The sequence below is a fragment of the Oncorhynchus clarkii genome, chromosome 19, assembly GCF_045791955.1.
Source record: "Oncorhynchus clarkii lewisi isolate Uvic-CL-2024 chromosome 19, UVic_Ocla_1.0, whole genome shotgun sequence".
Taxonomy (NCBI): Eukaryota; Metazoa; Chordata; class Actinopteri; order Salmoniformes; family Salmonidae; genus Oncorhynchus; species Oncorhynchus clarkii.
In genome coordinates, this window is record NC_092165.1 from 8,696,219 (window position 1) to 8,713,196 (window position 16,978).

The following is a 16,978-nucleotide window of genomic DNA, read 5'->3' on the forward strand; positions in this document are numbered from 1 at the left end:
GTAGTTTACGAGTTCCAGTAATAGGGTTTCCCCAGTAGGCTTCAGTATCCACACTTAGACCACAGTCTCTATGCCCCACATAAAATCTCTGAGTTTGGTGTAGCAGTGACCGGGTCCGTACGGAGAGAAGTCTCCCTCGTAGTACACCACAAAACTGTTCCGCTGCTGCTGAGGCACACGATGCACCTTACTACTATAGGCCCCACAGTGACTGTCCATAGAGTAGGACTTACTATCATAGATACTGTAGTTAGGGGCACCTGCCATGGCCATCAAGGCACTAGCTGGGTAGCGTCGCACCTCATCATGGTTGTGGTTCACTTTATTGATCAGATGACCAGACTCCTTCACTGTTGTAATGGTAATGGATACAGAGTCTGCTCCAGCCCCAGATCTATACCCAGTCTCAGTCCTCTTGTCCCCATCAGGCTCCTCTGAGTCTCTGGCCACCCTGGAAGACTCTTTGGTTCTAGGCATCTGCTTCCTCCTCCTACACTTGCGACAGAGGCAGTTGAGACATTGGCGCCGGGTGGGGAACTTGGTGCAGCCGTTGGTTCTGTTAGCCAGAATGATAGCCACCACCCCTGGGAGGCAGATGGCAGGTCCAATGGCGATGAGATGGATCCCGCCCAGGGTCTCTCCCTTTATGCCCGACATGGTGAACATGAAGCCAAAGAACAGTAAGGGGCTGCTGATGGCCACCACCATCCCTGTGCGGGGGTTCATGTCGTCGACCCTCATGGTGTCCAGCCCTCCACGTCACTGAGTTTGCTCACTTCGAGACGGTACACTCCTCACAGTCCTCTTGTAACACTGTATTCCAGAGTCTAACCCTAACCCTAATCCACTCACAAGATGGGACATGTCGGGCGCATGCAATCTGTCGATCACTCAAATGGCATTGAGTGTCTAATTAACACACTTTTCAACCAGGCATGTCATGCCTTCAGCTCTCTTTCTTAACTATTACACAGCACTAGTTTGTGTTGTACTTACCTTCTCCACTTCATAACAAATGGTGGTAGGCAACTGCCATATTCACTGAAGTATAAACTTTCCCCTGTCAAAAAGTAAATTGCAGTTTTCCTTTGCAAGTCACTTGAACTACTCAGAAAATAGTCACTTTTGAATTAGTAGAAAAACCTCTATCAAACATGAATTATATTCACACTTTATGAATGATTCATTCAATGGAAAGGCTGGGTGTAGTTGGTCTGTGCTGCATCGCCTGATGAAGTCTGTCTAGATATAACTGTGGTTGGTTGTGTGTTTGGAGACAGTCTAGGGAGGTTGAAGATGGACACGTACCCTTTAGAACAGGATCTGACTTACTAGAGGTGGAATGAAAGTCATCCCGAACACTTCCATCTGCTCTGTGGTTCTAGCCAAGAGACACAGTGTGCCTTACCCAAACCACAAACAAATATATAGAGAACGAGATCAGCTCTCTGGGTCTAACCTTGGTCCAACAGATGACGATACCTCCTATGAACCTAATTCTGGACTTTGATTTAAATGGCTTCGGGGTGTGTCCTGGCCCCCATTTCAAGGGAAGATGTTTTGACATGGGTCAAGCTTCTACTAGTGAGAGAGGAAGACGCCAATTCCCCCAGTGCTGTCTGATGCATATGGGGGAGTCGGAGATGCTCCTTCAATGGTCTCGTATTTGAGTGATACATGATAGGAGGGCGGTAGCAAAACCAGCCCCTTGCTGTAAATCAAAACTGGGTGTGTCCCTTTGCTTGTGCATGGGGAGTCATCCTTGGGGTATCAAAATGTTTTGGAAAAATACACGGAAAGGGTCATGGGTTCATTGATGTGCATGCAACTAAAGAGAGCCTGGTTTGATTGCCACTGTAATGTTTTCTTTATCATGTTTTACTCTGAAGTCAATGGCACTATCGCTCTAACAACTCTGACCTACAGATGTAGGATCTTTAATATGAGACAGTCTGCTACAGCAGGAAAATATCCTGCAGCAAGAGGAAATTAGAATTATTATGTGGATTATAGTTAATGGACATTTTGTAGGGGTTGACACATCAAGTCTGAAATTTCAAAGTGGAAAACTACACGTTTTTAATTTCCTGCATTGCAGGAACGTTCTCCTGCAACAGGGTGATTGAATAAAGATCCTACATCTACAACAAACCTTTTATTTTTTCACTTTTTCCTAATATGCTGTAAGAGTCAAAGTCCAAAAGTAAGATATATATATATATATATATATATATATATATATATAGTATATACTTCTCATAGAGAAGCTGTATACACACAGAGGAGACATACACTGATAAAGGTGGAGGAGAGGCCATTCTCCTAATCTAACTGCTATTGGGGTTGTATCCGCTCTCGTCAACCTTCTGTGGTTTCTTCGGCACTCATCGGGGCGAGTGCCAACTTCCTGCAAGGAACGGAACACTTGGGTTAGGTTGCACCACAGCCACTTGATTAGTGTGTGGTTTAGATAGAAGCTGCAGGTTGGATTACTGTACACTTGGTGGCCTCGGAATTCCGCCTGATATAAGTCTATATTGTGCAAATCCTCATGGACTCTGATGAAAGGCTTATCAGTTTACTAAACTATCTCTGCATATGACACTGTTAATGATGCATAATTTGGGGCCTGTGTCATTTAAATGACTCTGGTTTGAAAACAATTCCCAATGCATTTCATAGACAGGACTGGTGCATATCTTTCGTTGGATAATGCCAATTCTTATGATATGCTACTAAAATAAATCACTATTGATTTATGCTTGGGCGCGTTCTGTACACATGTAAAGCCGTCACAGCGTATCTGATTTGGAGTAGATCTTATTTCAATCGGATCCAAATGCAAAGACAACACACATCAGTTTCAATGGGGAAAAGTCCACTTGAAACAGAGTTTACGTCAAGCCTTTATGTCCTCTGTACTTGGAATATATAAGCCTATATATTCCAATATATATAAGCCTATATATAAGCCTATGGTCAGTTGGAAATAAATTCATAATTCTAATAAGAAAAGAGAGACATTTCAGATGGACATGTCAGTGGTTTTATTTGATGAGTGACATAAAATATCCGTATTTTATATATTTTTAATGTCGTGAGTATTTCGACACTGTCCGTCATCAGAAAGCAATCATGTTGTTTTACAACCCAGTACGGGGAATGGAGGGAACACTCAACTATATATTTGGCTGTAGTACTACTGTCAGGAGAGCACACTATTTCTGTTCATTGATTTATGTATTGATGGCAACTTACACACTAGTTGACCTACTCTGTTACACTCTGCATCACATACGGATGAATGATTTTGTGGATGTGTTGATAAAGTCCACTATATTTCAGAAGACATTGATATAGTTTGCTTAACAAATTGATGATCAAGACAGTTGACTATACTGTATCACTAACTATTGATAATACATCACATTATAACTAGTCCTTATATAACCCATATTATGTACAAATGTCAAACATTTCAGCTCGTATTTTAAGTGTTATGACTAATGATTGAAAAAGCCCTCTGAAGCAATAATGTTTGATGATAGCTAAGGTTTCACACCTCACCAGTCTATACTGGGCACAAATTAGATTACAGTTTGTCCTAGCCACTGTGCTTCTACAACTGCATTGTTTGCTCTTTGGGGTTTTAGGCTGGGTATCTGTAAGCACTTTGTGACAACTGCTTGTGTAAAAAGGGCTTTATAAAATACAATTGATTGAGGACTTGCTTATGCCCTCGGGACAGTGGTAGAATGGTCATATGGTGACAACAGTTTATAATGCTGCAACCGCATCCAAACAGAAAACTCATTATCATTCACTGTTTATGACATCTTAATAGCAATTCACAAAGACATTTACCATTATAGTAAAAAGCATATGGATACATAATACAGAGTTTCCTTCATTTTGGATGAATGTAAAAAAATGTAGTAAGCAATTGTGTGTAGCATATTTTGCACAAGGCATCAGAGAAATCAGTGATCATGAAAAATCCCTGTTTTGTTTCCTCCTCCAGTCCCGTAGATGTCACTCACACACTCAGCCAAGGGGGGAAATGTGTAGTTACCGTTGTCGTTGACTGTTTTCTTCTTCGTGAGTTTTGGCGGTGCACTCCATGGCGGTGTCCTCCATGGTGTCATTGTAGTGAGGTTGAATATCAAGAAAATAAGAACTAGCCCTTCTTAATCATGACTGGTTACACAGCAGACGAAAAGCTCCGCGTAGAGCAGATTTCAAACCTCAGGAGGAAATGGCTGAAGGACCAAGAGCTCAGTCCCAGAGAGCCCGTGCTGCCAAAGACAGCCCCCGGGCCGGTGGCAAAATTCTGGGCTGGCTTTCTGGAACCGAAGACCCTGTGGAGACTTTACGTGAGTTCATCATTTTGGCCATTTCATTGTACTATATCAACGAACAACACTGTGTGAATTGGATTAGAATGACGAACTAGCTAGTATTTGTGATAGCTACGTGCTATGTTTTTGTTTTGAGACGTCGGTGTTACTGCTTACTAGCTAGCCTAGCCAGTTGCATGGGTCGTCACTAGTTACCATAGCCACATTGACTAGTATTCTCATGCTTGGTGTGATGCCAGTCACCTGTGCCACTGCCAACCTGAATGTAACATAGCTACTGGCATGTTGCTAACTAGTAGTTGTACCGAAAAAGTGCATCAACTGTTGTCAGCAAGAAATCAACAACACCTGTTAACATTTGTGACACACGTCCCCTTTGTGTTGCTCTCTTTCCAGACCTACAAAGTCTACACTGGTGGAGTGTTCGCCTTGACCCGGTTGCTGATCCCTGCCTGGGTTGTGCATTATTATGTGAAGTATCATGTTGCTGTAAGTTCAATCAATTCAACACCAACAATTATATTGTCTTTTCATTCATGTAGTAATGTTGTTGTTAGGAAAACCTGTTCCTTTAGTGTAAGAGGATTTTTGGCCCAACCAGATACCACCTGGATTCTTCCAACCACCTCACAGGCCTAATTGGTTCGATTTAAAACACCAGGCCTCCCAGCTCTAAATCAGACATGAAATGCCAGGCTGTGTCACTCAAAAATCAGCATTGCTAATGCTTTCCCTTGACCTACTGCCTAGACAGACAGGTCTTGATTTAAAAGGCTGAGACCTAATGGTCAAGGAGACTGATCATGTGTTTGACCTTGGATGTTCAAAGTTAATTGTGCATCGATTTATGAAATGTTATTATACAGTAGTGGATTGCAGTTTTTAGCCCTGTGTTGTTGGTGTTCATTCACTATACCTGCTCTATTGAAAGTTGTATCATGCATGTGTCATAGAAGAGTCTTCAATTCAATCTAAAACATTGACCTGTCCTGCTTGTGTTTGTCACAGAAAAAGCCCTATGGCATCGTGGAGCTGAAGCCCAGACTGTTCCCTGTAAGTACATCTCATGTGTTGTTACAGGAACACGATTAAGCCTAGTCCTGTATGAAAAAGCACATACAATGAAGAATCTCCATTGTAAGTGCTTTTTAGTCCAGAATACGATTAATCTGTGTCTGTGAACTGGCTCTTAGTGTTACAGTGGATTCACTGCCCACTGGGCAAAAACAGGTTGAAACATACATTGTTTCCATGTCATTTCAACCGAGAAATGCAAATGTCAACATGGAAAACTAATTGGTTTTGCAAAAGTCATTAGGGAATTTTGTATTTTTTTCACCTAACTTTTAACCTACATGACTGGGTGACATTTTTGGTTGATTTCACATTAAATTCATATTAGTTGACAACTCAACCAAATGTAAATCAAAAGTAGATGTTGAACTGCCATCTGTACCCAGTGGGTTGGGTTAAATACGGACGACATATTTCAGTTGAACAACTGACTAGGTATCCCCCTTTCCCTTTCCTTTTGTATTGATGATTGGACAAGATGGCGCCGACAGAGGGTCACCTCACTTCTAGTCCTTAGGAAGCTTTGCCGTGTTTTGTTTTTTATGTGTTATTTCTTACATTGTTAGCCCAGAAAATCTTAAGTGTTATTACGTACAGCCGGGAAGAACTACTGGATATCAGACTTAGATGTGTGTGTATTAGGTTTTGTTGTGGAATTGTTCGATTTCTTGTTAGATATTGCTGCATTGTCGGAACTAGAAGCACAAGCATTTCGCTACATTTGCAGTAACATCTGCTAACCATGTGTATATGTGACCAATAAAATGTGATTTATTGCTTATAGATTTATTAACAGATGCATGTGACACAATGGTGCACTTTGGCAGTTTACAGTAAAGAACTGAATTGCAGTGTAGCTTATATATAAACTGCACTGTAATTGTGGCCTACTATGGTAACACAAAATAATGTATTTTAGCAGATGCTTTTATCCAAAGCGACTTACGGTCATGCGTGCATACATTTTACATATGGGCAATCCTGAGAATTGAACCCACTACCCTGGTGTTACAATAGTCATGCTCTACCAACTGAGCTACCACGGACCACAAAAGCCCTGGATTCCCAGACAGCTTTCCTAGACCTTGCAATGAAAGAGTAGGGACATCTAGCAACTGACTCTTTCATTATCTGTTAATTTTCCCTGTCTGTGTTCAGGGCGACACCATCTTGGAGACGGGAGAGGTTGTTCCAGACCTCCCAGAGAGCCATGGTCACCACTGAAGAAGACATAGTTGAAAGAATTACACAGTCTTTTTGTCCCTGCCCTGTTGTAAAAAAACTTTATGTATATGTCATTAAATAATATTTACAATACTAATACATGTCAGAGAAGTATATTTGGACAAGAATGTGGGGGAAAGAGTGCTGCATTTATTTGACTAATTCAGATCCAGTGTTTCAATCCAAATGTATTAGTCACAGGTGCCGAATACAACGGGTACAGTGAAATGCTTACTTACGAGCCCTTAACCAACAATGCAGTTAAAAAAAATACAGATAAGAATAAGAAATAAAAGTAACAAGTAATTAAAGAGCAGCAGTAAAATGACAATAGCGAGACTATATACAGGGGGGGTACCGATACAGAGTCAATGTGTGGGGGCACTTATTAAAGTGACTATGCATAGATGATAACAACAGAGTAGCAGTGGTGTAAAAGGGGGGGGGGGGGGTCAATACAAAAAGTCTGGGTAGCCATTTGATTAGGTGTTCAGGAGTATTATGGCTTAGGGGTAGAAGCTGTTTAGAAGCTTCTTGGACCTAGACTTGGCGCTCCGGTACTGCTTGCTGTGCGCTAGCAGAGAGAACGGTCTATGACTAGGGTAGCTGGAGTCTGACAATTTTTAGGGCCTTCCTGGTATAGTGGTCCTGGATGGCAGAAAGCTTGGCCTCAGTGATGTATTGGGCCGTTCACACTACCCTCTGTTTAAACGTTTAAAATAAGAGCTTTGCAAACGATTTGACACAAGTAACCAATAGTGTAACCAAACTCATAATCATATTTGATGTTTGTATATTATGGATGGCTATGGTTTATTAGTACACTACTGTCGTCTATGTCCAGATTAGGTTGCTTTCCAGATAATTCATCCTCTGTGTTAAAAGTTACTGTCAATAGGTGGCGCACGAGACCATAAAAAAAGTACTTCACTCCAAAGCGGAAGGTCAACACCCTCCAGTATACCATCATCCTTTGCGTTTTTTTTTTTAAATGTAGCATTACATCACGGTATGAAACAGGAGGCCAACTCCAAAGAGTGTGGTAAACAACTAAATTAATTTACTTCTCTTTAGTACATATGGAAATAGTGAAATATGAAAAGATAATATGAGAGGTCTTGAGTGTTGTCGCCGACAGGATTCCTAGACATTTGCCTCGGATCCCCGGCTTTTTTTTGGGTAAGCAAAGGGACGAAAGATGGCTAGCTGAAAGCTGGCTAGCTGAAAGCTATTTTGCTAATTTACCCAAGCTGTCATTTATCACAATTCAGACTCACAAACATGTCATGAATACATAATTTCTTGTCAGGATTATCGGTCAGAGATTAGGGCCAAAGTCAACCATTATGAGTGTTCACTGTCCAACCCTAGATGAGTCAGAACAGCTAACGTAGCTGCTAAAGTTATCTATCGAGCTGGCTAACGTTAACCGTACCAAGTAAAAGACACGTTCAAGTAATATAACATTACATGGGAAGTTATTGGGCTTTATTATCATTTTACAACTGTGGTGAGCTAATTGTAAGATTCTGTTGAAATTGGTTGACAGTCATTTTGCCATCCATGGTCAATGTGGCTAAATGGCTCTGACACAGTTAGCTGTGACCCCTGTACAATCTTTATTATTATAGTGTTCTGATTATGTAACACATTGGATAATGACAAAATGTTTAGATGCTCCTCTTGCAAAATTCTTCCCTGTTTGCAGGTTGAATTAACACCTTTGAAATTATATGTAAGGGTGTGTAGATGAAAGAGTTGTCTCTGCATCTGCCAATGGGCCTAGCTAGTGACAGTATATTACAGAAAATTAAGTTTGAACAAAGTCGGTGCTGTGTTGTGTCCCTTTATTGAAAACACTGTTTAACATGAGGCAATATTTTCTTCCCTAGACTATCACCATGGCAGCAGCAAAGATGACCTTACGGCTACGCAAGAAGAGTGCCCTGGACAAGTCCTCTGAGGTTTTGTCTGCCGAGGCGTCTCCAGACTCTAAGTGCCCCATCTGTCTGGACCGATTCAACAACATGGCCTACCTCGATCTCTGCTTGCACAAGTTCTGCTTCCGCTGCATCCACGAGTGGTCCAAGAACAAAGCTGAGTGCCCGCTATGCAAGCAGCCATTCAACTCTATCTATCACAGTATACAATCAGAGAAGGACTTCAAGAAGTATGACCTGCGGCCCACGGAGAACGGTTCCTTTGGGAGTTTCGCAGGGGAACGGTTCCGCTACCGCACCACGCTGACGGGGGCGCGTCGGCAGGACCAGAGAAGAACATCCCCTCCCCCCGACAACGGGGTCATGTTCGAGGCCCTAACGGGGGCTTCCCCCCCTCCTCGACAGGACCGAGGCCTCCGCCGCATGATGGCGCGCCTGGCGGCCAGGAGGCGGGCAGAAAGCGAGGGCCGGACCGTGCGCAGCCTCCGTGAGCAGGAGATGATCAAGTTCAGACGGGCGCTCTACCGGCGAGGGGTGCGAGTGCGGAGCGTGCGAGACGGTGGCCGTTCCCGGGACATCTCGGCGGAGTTCTTTCAGAAGAACCCGGCCTGCCTGCACCGCCTGTTGCCCTGGCTGAAGAGAGAGCTGGTGGTGCTGTACGGCGCTCACGGCTCCCTGGTCAACATCGTGCAGCACATTATCATGTCCCGCATCACCCGCTATGACATGGAGGACCGGGCCATCCACGAGGAGCTGCAGCCTTTCCTCCAGGCCCGCACCGATCACTTCCTGCATGAGTTTGTCAACTTCGCCCGAGCACCCTTCAACATGGAGGCCTACGACCAGCATGCTGTCTACGACTGCCCTGCGCCGTCCTCGGACGAGGGCAGCAGCTCCAACTCCTCGGTGATTGCCATCTCCGAGGATGAGGAGGAGGGCGATTCTGTGGAGCTGGATCCCATGTCCGGGGGCGCCCTGAGCCAGTCAACATGGGACGACGAGACACCCGGACCTTCGTACTCCACAACAGAACCCACCAGGGCCCTGCTGCTATCCATCAGAGACTCTGACTCAGAGAGCAGTGTGGGGGAGGAGTGCGGAGCAGTGTTACAGCCAAAGGCCCCTCGCCTGACTGCAGACTCTGCTTGGGTGAAAACCGACAAGGACGGACAGGCGTGTACCTCCTCTGGCGATGAGGATTGCATCATTGTGGGCTTTGTAAAACCCCTTGCTGAAAGGACTCCGGAGCTGGTCAAGCTGTCCTCTGACTCAGAGGAGTCTGTTCTGGAGGAGATCAAAGATGAAGTGCCCAGGCTGCTTCAACACATCCGCTTCACCAGCCTTAGCCCCGCCTCCTCTCAAGGCCAATGTCCTGGGAAGGCAGAGGGGGTGGAAAGGAAGCAAGATGTATCGTGCTCCAAGGAGAGACGTAACACCTCACCCTCAATTAGATGTGAGACATCATCCAGTAAGTCAGCAAGCAAAAACAGAGGACAAACTGAGAAAGACGGCAGGAGATGTCACAGTCGAGATAGATCTAGAGAGAGGCCACGGTCGAGAAGCAGAGACCGGGGGAGGAGGTCCAGGAGCGCCGACCGCAGCCGCTCGACCAAGAGCCCGGCTATCTCCATCAACAGCGACAGCACTCTGTCCAGAGGCAGGAGGCAGTCACGCTCCCAAAGCCGCGACCGCTCCCACACTAAATGGGAGAAGACGAGGGACAATAAAGATAGCAGCCGATCAGGCCGCAGCCACGACTCATCGTCACACTCCTATCACTGGCACTACTACAGCCGGGAGAGTGAGAGGGACAGCAGTGCCACGCTCTACACAGAGAGGAGGTCCTACTACTCCAGCTCACACAGGAGCATCGATTGCAGGTCCCCGAGCCAGAGTCCTGATTCCCACCGGCGGGATAAGAGGCGCTCCAGAAGTCGTTCCAGCACCTGTTCGCCGTCCGGCGCTCACAGGAAGTCTCGTCACGAGAAGCCCAGCGGGAAGAGAAAGTACAAATCGAGACACCTGGAGGAACCTTCCCCCAAAGACCAGTCCTCCAAAGCCCTCGACGAGCCTCCCTCCTCCACCACCTCGTCCTATGTGAAAGACAAGAAGAAGAGCAAAGAGAAGCGTCACAGGAAGTCCAAGGAGAAGTCTGGGGGGAAGAGGAGCAGGAGCCTCAGCGTGGAGATCATCTTTGAGGGCAGCTCCTCGGAGCAAACCAGGAAGCACCAGAAGAAGAAGAAGAAGCACAAGAAGAAGGGCAAGAGGCACAGGAGCAAAGAGCGCACAGGGTCCAGGAAACACTCGCCCACTGTCATCACCATAGACAGCGACAGTGACCAACATACTGCCGAAGGCGCTAACGATGCTAACCACACCTGCCCGGTAAGCAGCAGCACAAGCAACAGCGTGCTAGCGCCTAGCACAACCACCACCACAGGCAACCCTGCAGACTCTGGCCTGCTAGAGTCCATGTTACAAGACTGGGAACAGCAGATTCCACCTGTGGGTCTGGACAGTGGAGTGCTGGAGGCCAAGCCTCCTATAAATGTTGCTGCTGCTTCTGACACACCCACACATAGTGAGGGGGTTCTGTCCCAATCTGCCTCTGCGGATGAGGCGAACTCTCATAGCCCTTCAAATGACAACACAAGTCATTTTTTGGAAGAATCATAATGCTGGCCTCGGTGGGTAGGAAGACATTTAATTTACCTTTAAAAGTTAGTTTTACACCTCACTATGTAGGATGTTATGTACTGTTCTGCCAAAAGGTGCTCTTTCATTTGGGATGTGCCACTTTGCTGTATGAGGTTAAAAAAAAAAGGGGGTCAAAGATTGGGTTTTATTTGTCTTATTTACAGTGACTGTCTGTAAAGGCCTACATTTAAAAAGTATTTGTATAAAATACTTCAACTAATTTCTTATCAGTCATTCATTTCTATGCATCATTCTCAGGGATAACATGGGCAATAAAGCTGATGTGGCTTGTACCGTTGTGTTGAAACCAAACACCTTGTCTACCTGCTGTTCTTGTAATCTGATGGAAAACTGCTCTTAATACTAGCCAATAAATCAATATGGGAATGGGAAAGACTGTTGTTGTAACTGTGGAGTTGTAAATAGTAATAAATGTTTCAAAACTGAAATCAACAGCTGATATTGAATAAGTCAGCATTGGCCAGTGGCTCGTCGTTGGAGGCCACATATGTAATGGTTACTGCCTGAGTGGGTATCCTTTCATGTGGATGGCATGAGCGTTCTAGAACCTTACAGATGCTACTACGATTAAGATGCTAACATGTTACTGAAGCTGATTCTAGTGTGATAAAGGAACATCAACTTGCCAGTGGTGCAATAACAAACATTTTGAAAGTAAGAAGTATCATAATGTCCCCATTAGATTAGGCTTATCTGAGTGGGCACGGTTGCTTTTCATTTGAGATTTGATAAAAATGATGCTAAGCTGTTGGGACAAGACAAGAGTGGCGATTTTAGCATGTAAATCTTGGTGGGGCAAACTCAAAATATACAGTGCCTTGCGAAAGTATTCGGCCCCCTTGAACTTTGCGACCTTTTGCCACATTTCAGGCTTCAAACATAAAGATATAAAACTGTATTTTTTTTGTGAAGAATCAACAACAAGTGGGACACAATCATGAAATGGAACGACATTTATTGGATATTTCAAACTTTTTTAACAAATCAAAAACTGAAAAATTGGGCGTGCAAAATTATTCAGCCCCCTTAAGTTAATACTTTGTAGCGCCACCTTTTGCTGCGATTACAGCTGTAAGTCGCTTGGGGTATGTCTCTATCAGTTTTGCACATCGAGAGACTGAAATTTTTTCCCATTCCTCCTTGCAAAACAGCTCGAGCTCAGTGAGGTTGGATGGAGAGCATTTGTGAACAGCAGTTTTCAGTTCTTTCCACAGATTCTCGATTGGATTCAGGTCTGGACTTTGACTTGGCCATTCTAACACCTGGATATGTGTATTTTTGAACCATTCCATTGTAGATTTTGCTTTATGTTTTGGATCATTGTCTTGTTGGAAGACAAATCTCCGTCCCAGCCTCAGGTCTTTTGCAGACTACATCAGGTTTTCTTCCAGAATGGTCCTGTATTTGGCTCCATCCATCTTCCCATCAATTTTAACCATCTTCCCTGTCCCTGCTGAAGAAAAGCAGGCCCAAACCATGATGCTGCCACCACCATGTTTGACAGTGGGGATGGTGTGTTCAGCTGTGCTTTTACGCCAACCATAACGTTTTGCATTGTTGCCAAACAGTTCAATTTTGGTTTCATGTGACCAGAGCACCTTCTTCCACATGTTTGGTGTGTCTCCCAGGTGGCTTGTGGCAAACTTTAAACGACACTTTTTATGGATATCTTTAAGAAATGGCTTTCTTCTTGCCACTTTTCCATAAAGGCCAGATTTGTGCAATATACGACTGATTGTTGTCCTATGGACAGAGTCTCCCACCTCAGCTGTAGATCTCTGCAGTTCATCCAGAGTGATCATGGGCCTCTTGGCTGCATCTCTGATCAGTCTTCTCCTTGTATGAGCTGAAAGTTTAGAGGGACGGCCAGGTCTTGGTAGATTTGCAGTGGTCTGATACTCCTTCCATTTCAATATTATCGCTTGCACAGTGCTCCTTGGGATGTTTAAAGCTTGGGAAATCTTTTTGTATCCAAATCCGGCTTTAAACTTCTTCACAACAGTATCTCGGACCTGCCTGGTGTGTTCCTTGTTCTTCATGATGCTCTCTGCGCTTTTAACGGACCTCTGAGACTATCACAGTGCAGGTGCATTTATACGGAGACTTGATTACACACAGGTGGATTGTATTTATCCTCATTAGTCATTTAGGTCAACATTGGATCATTCAGAGATCCTCCCTGAACTTCTGGAGAGAGTTTGCTGCACTGAAGGTAAAGGGGCTGAATAATTTTGCACGCCCAATTTTTCAGTTTTTGATTTGTTAAAAAAGTTTGAAATATCCAATAAATGTCGTTCCACTTCATGATTGTGTACCACTTGTTGTTGATTCTTCACAAAAAAATCTTTATCTTTATATCTTTATGTTTGAAGCCTGAAATGTGGCAAAAGGTCGCAAAGTTCAAGGGGGCCGAATACTTTCGCAAGGCACTGTATGTTTTTAGATGCATGCCAGCAAAGACGCAACCCTAATCAATACATTAATTGCCCTATAACGGTGACAAGTGTTTTATTTTTATTTTGATGTGGTGCTTTGAAAATGTAATAATACACATTTTGAACCTTGTGTATGTTGTCTTGGTGGAGTCATTTACTGTTTCAATTGAATTGAATGCATGGCTTTGACACTGCCTGGGTGTCAAAGCAAACCTATAATCATTCCATCTGAAGTTAATACCCTAGTTGTCATCACCCTAGATAGTTTACAATAGGGATTCTTATTGGAGATGTCCTTCTCACCTAACATTCGAGATATTCTATGTAAGGTAATATCGTGAGAGTCAAATTCGAACCCGGTGAGAGGGTTACATTTGTTTTTGCTAAAAATGTGGTTCTCACCTTCCTTGAATGACGGGTCGCCACTGCAAGACTAGACCAGGAAACGAAACCTAAATAGGTAAGATTGGCCTGCAGTCAGGAATTGAAACCTAAGCGCTAGGTTTCCTAAGCATACGGAGTATTCCTGCATTTGTCTTGCAGCAGCAGGTAAGAACGGTCTCATCTGTTTTTCAGGACATGTTAACTTATTACTGGACACGTGGTTATCAAACAACCCCTGTTTACTTACTAAATAAGTCTTTACATGATCGCGTTATAATGCTAGTGTAATAATTCAGCATATTTTGAAATATTATTCAGCCATAACAATTTAGTGTAACAGTTTCAGCCTTAGGAATGTTCAACTATGTTAACTTACAAATGGTAATTGCAATGTATGTACTTAAATTACAGCTCATTTCAGCAGAGGTGTATTTAACAACGGTTTGGTTACTATGGATGTTAACCCTGATTCCCCATACTACATCAACTTGCTTGACAGCAAGACTCATCCTGAAGATCACAGAGAATATGTGATGTTTCATGGCTGCTCAAAAGAGGGCGCAGAGTTTATTAAAAGGGAAGGTTTCAAACCATCAAGAGCCGATATCAGCATGCTTGGTGCTGGTGTTTATGTTAGTCGGGACATCCGAAAAGCCTGTAAATACCCTCTTGATGTTCCTGACTCTGAGAAAAGAGTACTAAAAATCAGGGTGGATGTCGGCAGGGTTAAGGTCATAGACAGGCAGAACCACCCCATGCAGAAGACATGGCACACTGTGCATGGCTTTGACACTGCCTGGGTTCCTCCTAATGTTGGCATGGTGGCGAGCAACCAACAGGAGAACTGTGTCTACGACCCAAAGAGAATCAAAGTCATCGAGGTCATGAAGGTTACCGAAGAGAACTTGTAAGTATGAAAAAGACTGTTTAAAGTTTCATATACAACACTTTTTTTCAATAAATGTAAAGATATAATGTACCTTAAAAATAATTAACCTACTGAACACAATATCATTTCTTACATATCTATAAATAATTAACCTACTGAACACAATATCATTTCTTACATATCTATAAACACAAGTGGTGTTCCTGTCTTACAGATCTCAGTATGATCATCTTCAGAGTGGAGTCTCCCCTGAGGACAGCCACGTCTACGTGATGTACCATGGAACATCAAAACAGGCTGCAGTAGATATACAGAGAAATGGCTTCACACCATCTAAAGTTGGGATGCTTGGTGCAGGTGTCTACCTCAGTCGAGACATCCGAAAAGTCATTAGATACCCCCTTGGTTCTTCTGACTCAAACAGGATGGTTCTGAAAGTGAAGGTGAATGTTGGCAGAGTTAAAGTCATCGACAAAAAGGGTCACGACATGCAATACGACTGGCACACTCATGGCTTTGACACTGCCTGGGTTCCACCTGGTGTTGGCATGGTACCAAGCAACCAAGAGGAGGACTGTGTCTACGACCCAAAGAGAATCAAAGTGATGGCAATGCTGGATGTCGCCAATTTAAAAAAGTAAATGATATTGAGCCACAGTCATATAACACAATCAGTAAAGTAATGCTTTTTTCAAGAAAGACTTGAAAGACTACTTGATACCAGATCATATGCTATGCTTACCCCACTTCAGGTTTTGATTGAGGCGTTTCTATTTGATTCTTTCCCCAGGGTAAACCCATGGTTAAACATTGTGTAGTGGAACTGATGAACTCGAACTCTGCATTCAGTGGGAGCATCCAGCATCACCTCATGGTCACCAGAAGAGGATGGTTAGAATCAGACGGTCCCACATGATACAGCTCATAGGAAGTAGAAGCTGATGATTTGACATGGCAATCTATATGCAATCAATCATATAACCTTATCATATCAAATATTTTCGAAATATAATCAATCATATTTAGTTGATGTCAATAATACATGTGTATCAATGATCATATGTAAAAAATAAAATAAAAACGTTTTTCTTCCTGATATACATCTCAAATAAATATGTAAAAGTTCCCCACATTGTCTGAGTGTGTTTCCCTTTTCCCCTTGGAATATTTTAATCCGTTAATCAGCAAGATAAAAGGGAAAGTAGCCTTTTGATTGGTCGTGGCCATCCCCTTGAGAAACTACATTTCGCCAGTACGGGTTATGATTAGGTTTGTGCGCACTTCAAATTAATGATGGTGTTCCTGCCCTACTAATTCCAGATCTCACAAAGGCGGGATAAGTGTTTAACATATCAGCTAACCCAGTGATTTGTATATACACCATTTTTTTTCTTTTTGAAAAGTTTTATTAACACAATTCCTTTAAAAACAGCTCATACATTCTTTACATCATTTATACACATAAAAAACGGCAACAAGGCATAAAACACAGCATTTGAAGGTTACATTTAAATTTGTTAAAAAGTACGTGTTGTTAAAATCAATGAAAACAACCATGAATAAAAGTACTTTCCTTGTAGACATCAAATCTGTAAAAGCCATTTAAAATATGTACTAATGATCTAACAAAGGTAAAACATTTTTAAGACATGAGAAACGTGTTAAAAAGCCACTTTGTTAAAAGGCTGTCTTCTGTCCCTTGTACAGGAGCGGGGTGAGTGAGTCCTTATCAAACTCGCCTCATCCTGCTCTTCCGAATAGACCATCGTCCCGTCCTTCGGGGCCCAGAGGAGATCCCTCCCCTAGGCGCATCGCCCTAGGCGCCGCAGCGCTGGCAGGCCGTGGCCGCCGGGACCTAGGGTGTTGTGGGGGACCCTTCGCCTGGGGTCGAGGCCCCCTTCCTTCCGTACCACCCCAGGGCTTCCGTGGCTACCATGGCCACTGCCTGGGGGGTGG

General features: G+C 43.6%; 4 protein-coding genes across 5 annotated transcripts; 3 read left to right on the forward strand and 1 right to left on the reverse strand.

The window, feature by feature from the left end:
* Positions 1 to 54: 54 nt before the first annotated feature.
* Positions 55 to 741, reverse strand: LOC139375534 (transmembrane protein 215-like). The gene has a single exon (XM_071117364.1). The coding sequence runs from the start codon at positions 739 to 741 to the stop codon at positions 55 to 57; it is 687 nt and encodes a 228-aa protein (XP_070973465.1).
* A 3,370-nt stretch (positions 742 to 4,111) lies between these two features.
* On the forward strand, positions 4,112 to 6,753 carry LOC139374117 (NADH dehydrogenase [ubiquinone] 1 beta subcomplex subunit 6-like). The gene is made up of 4 exons (XM_071115113.1): positions 4,112 to 4,373; positions 4,755 to 4,847; positions 5,367 to 5,411; positions 6,591 to 6,753. The coding sequence occupies exons 1-4, from the start codon at positions 4,194 to 4,196 to the stop codon at positions 6,654 to 6,656; spliced, it is 384 nt and encodes a 127-aa protein (XP_070971214.1). The 5' UTR covers positions 4,112 to 4,193; the 3' UTR covers positions 6,657 to 6,753.
* An 892-nt stretch (positions 6,754 to 7,645) lies between these two features.
* On the forward strand, positions 7,646 to 11,600 carry LOC139374690 (E3 ubiquitin-protein ligase Topors-like). 2 transcript variants are annotated; one of them, XM_071115756.1, is made up of 2 exons: positions 7,646 to 7,835; positions 8,549 to 11,600. In XM_071115756.1, exon 2 carries the CDS (start codon positions 8,558 to 8,560, stop codon positions 11,270 to 11,272), a length of 2,715 nt encoding a protein of 904 aa, XP_070971857.1. In that variant the 5' UTR covers positions 7,646 to 7,835; positions 8,549 to 8,557; the 3' UTR covers positions 11,273 to 11,600. The 2 variants fall into 2 exon arrangements, with proteins under 2 accessions (XP_070971857.1, XP_070971858.1); XM_071115757.1 differs by having other exon boundaries at positions 7,652 to 7,698.
* A 2,580-nt stretch (positions 11,601 to 14,180) lies between these two features.
* On the forward strand, positions 14,181 to 15,987 carry LOC139374692 (uncharacterized). Its single transcript, XM_071115760.1, has 4 exons — positions 14,181 to 14,298; positions 14,545 to 15,040; positions 15,237 to 15,659; positions 15,813 to 15,987. The coding sequence occupies exons 2-4, from the start codon at positions 14,586 to 14,588 to the stop codon at positions 15,838 to 15,840; spliced, it is 906 nt and encodes a 301-aa protein (XP_070971861.1). The 5' UTR covers positions 14,181 to 14,298; positions 14,545 to 14,585; the 3' UTR covers positions 15,841 to 15,987.
* The last annotated feature ends 991 nt before the right edge of the window (positions 15,988 to 16,978 follow it).

Excerpts from the sequence above, each read along its gene's own strand:
- LOC139375534 (XM_071117364.1), bottom strand. The coding sequence starts at position 741 with ATGAGGGTCGACGACATGAACCCCCGCACAGGGATGGTGGTGGCCATC.
- LOC139374117 (XM_071115113.1), top strand. The coding sequence starts at position 4,194 with ATGACTGGTTACACAGCAGACGAAAAGCTCCGCGTAGAGCAGATTTCA. Across the intron at positions 4,374-4,754 it reads AGACCCTGTGGAGACTTTAC|ACCTACAAAGTCTACACTGG; the intron begins GTGAGTTCATCA and ends CTCTCTTTCCAG. Across the intron at positions 5,412-6,590 it reads TGAAGCCCAGACTGTTCCCT|GGCGACACCATCTTGGAGAC; the intron begins GTAAGTACATCT and ends GTCTGTGTTCAG.
- LOC139374690 (XM_071115756.1), top strand. The coding sequence starts at position 8,558 with ATGGCAGCAGCAAAGATGACCTTACGGCTACGCAAGAAGAGTGCCCTG.
- LOC139374692 (XM_071115760.1), top strand. The coding sequence starts at position 14,586 with ATGGATGTTAACCCTGATTCCCCATACTACATCAACTTGCTTGACAGC. Across the intron at positions 15,041-15,236 it reads AAGGTTACCGAAGAGAACTT|ATCTCAGTATGATCATCTTC; the intron begins GTAAGTATGAAA and ends CCTGTCTTACAG. Across the intron at positions 15,660-15,812 it reads GATGTCGCCAATTTAAAAAA|GGTAAACCCATGGTTAAACA; the intron begins GTAAATGATATT and ends TTCTTTCCCCAG.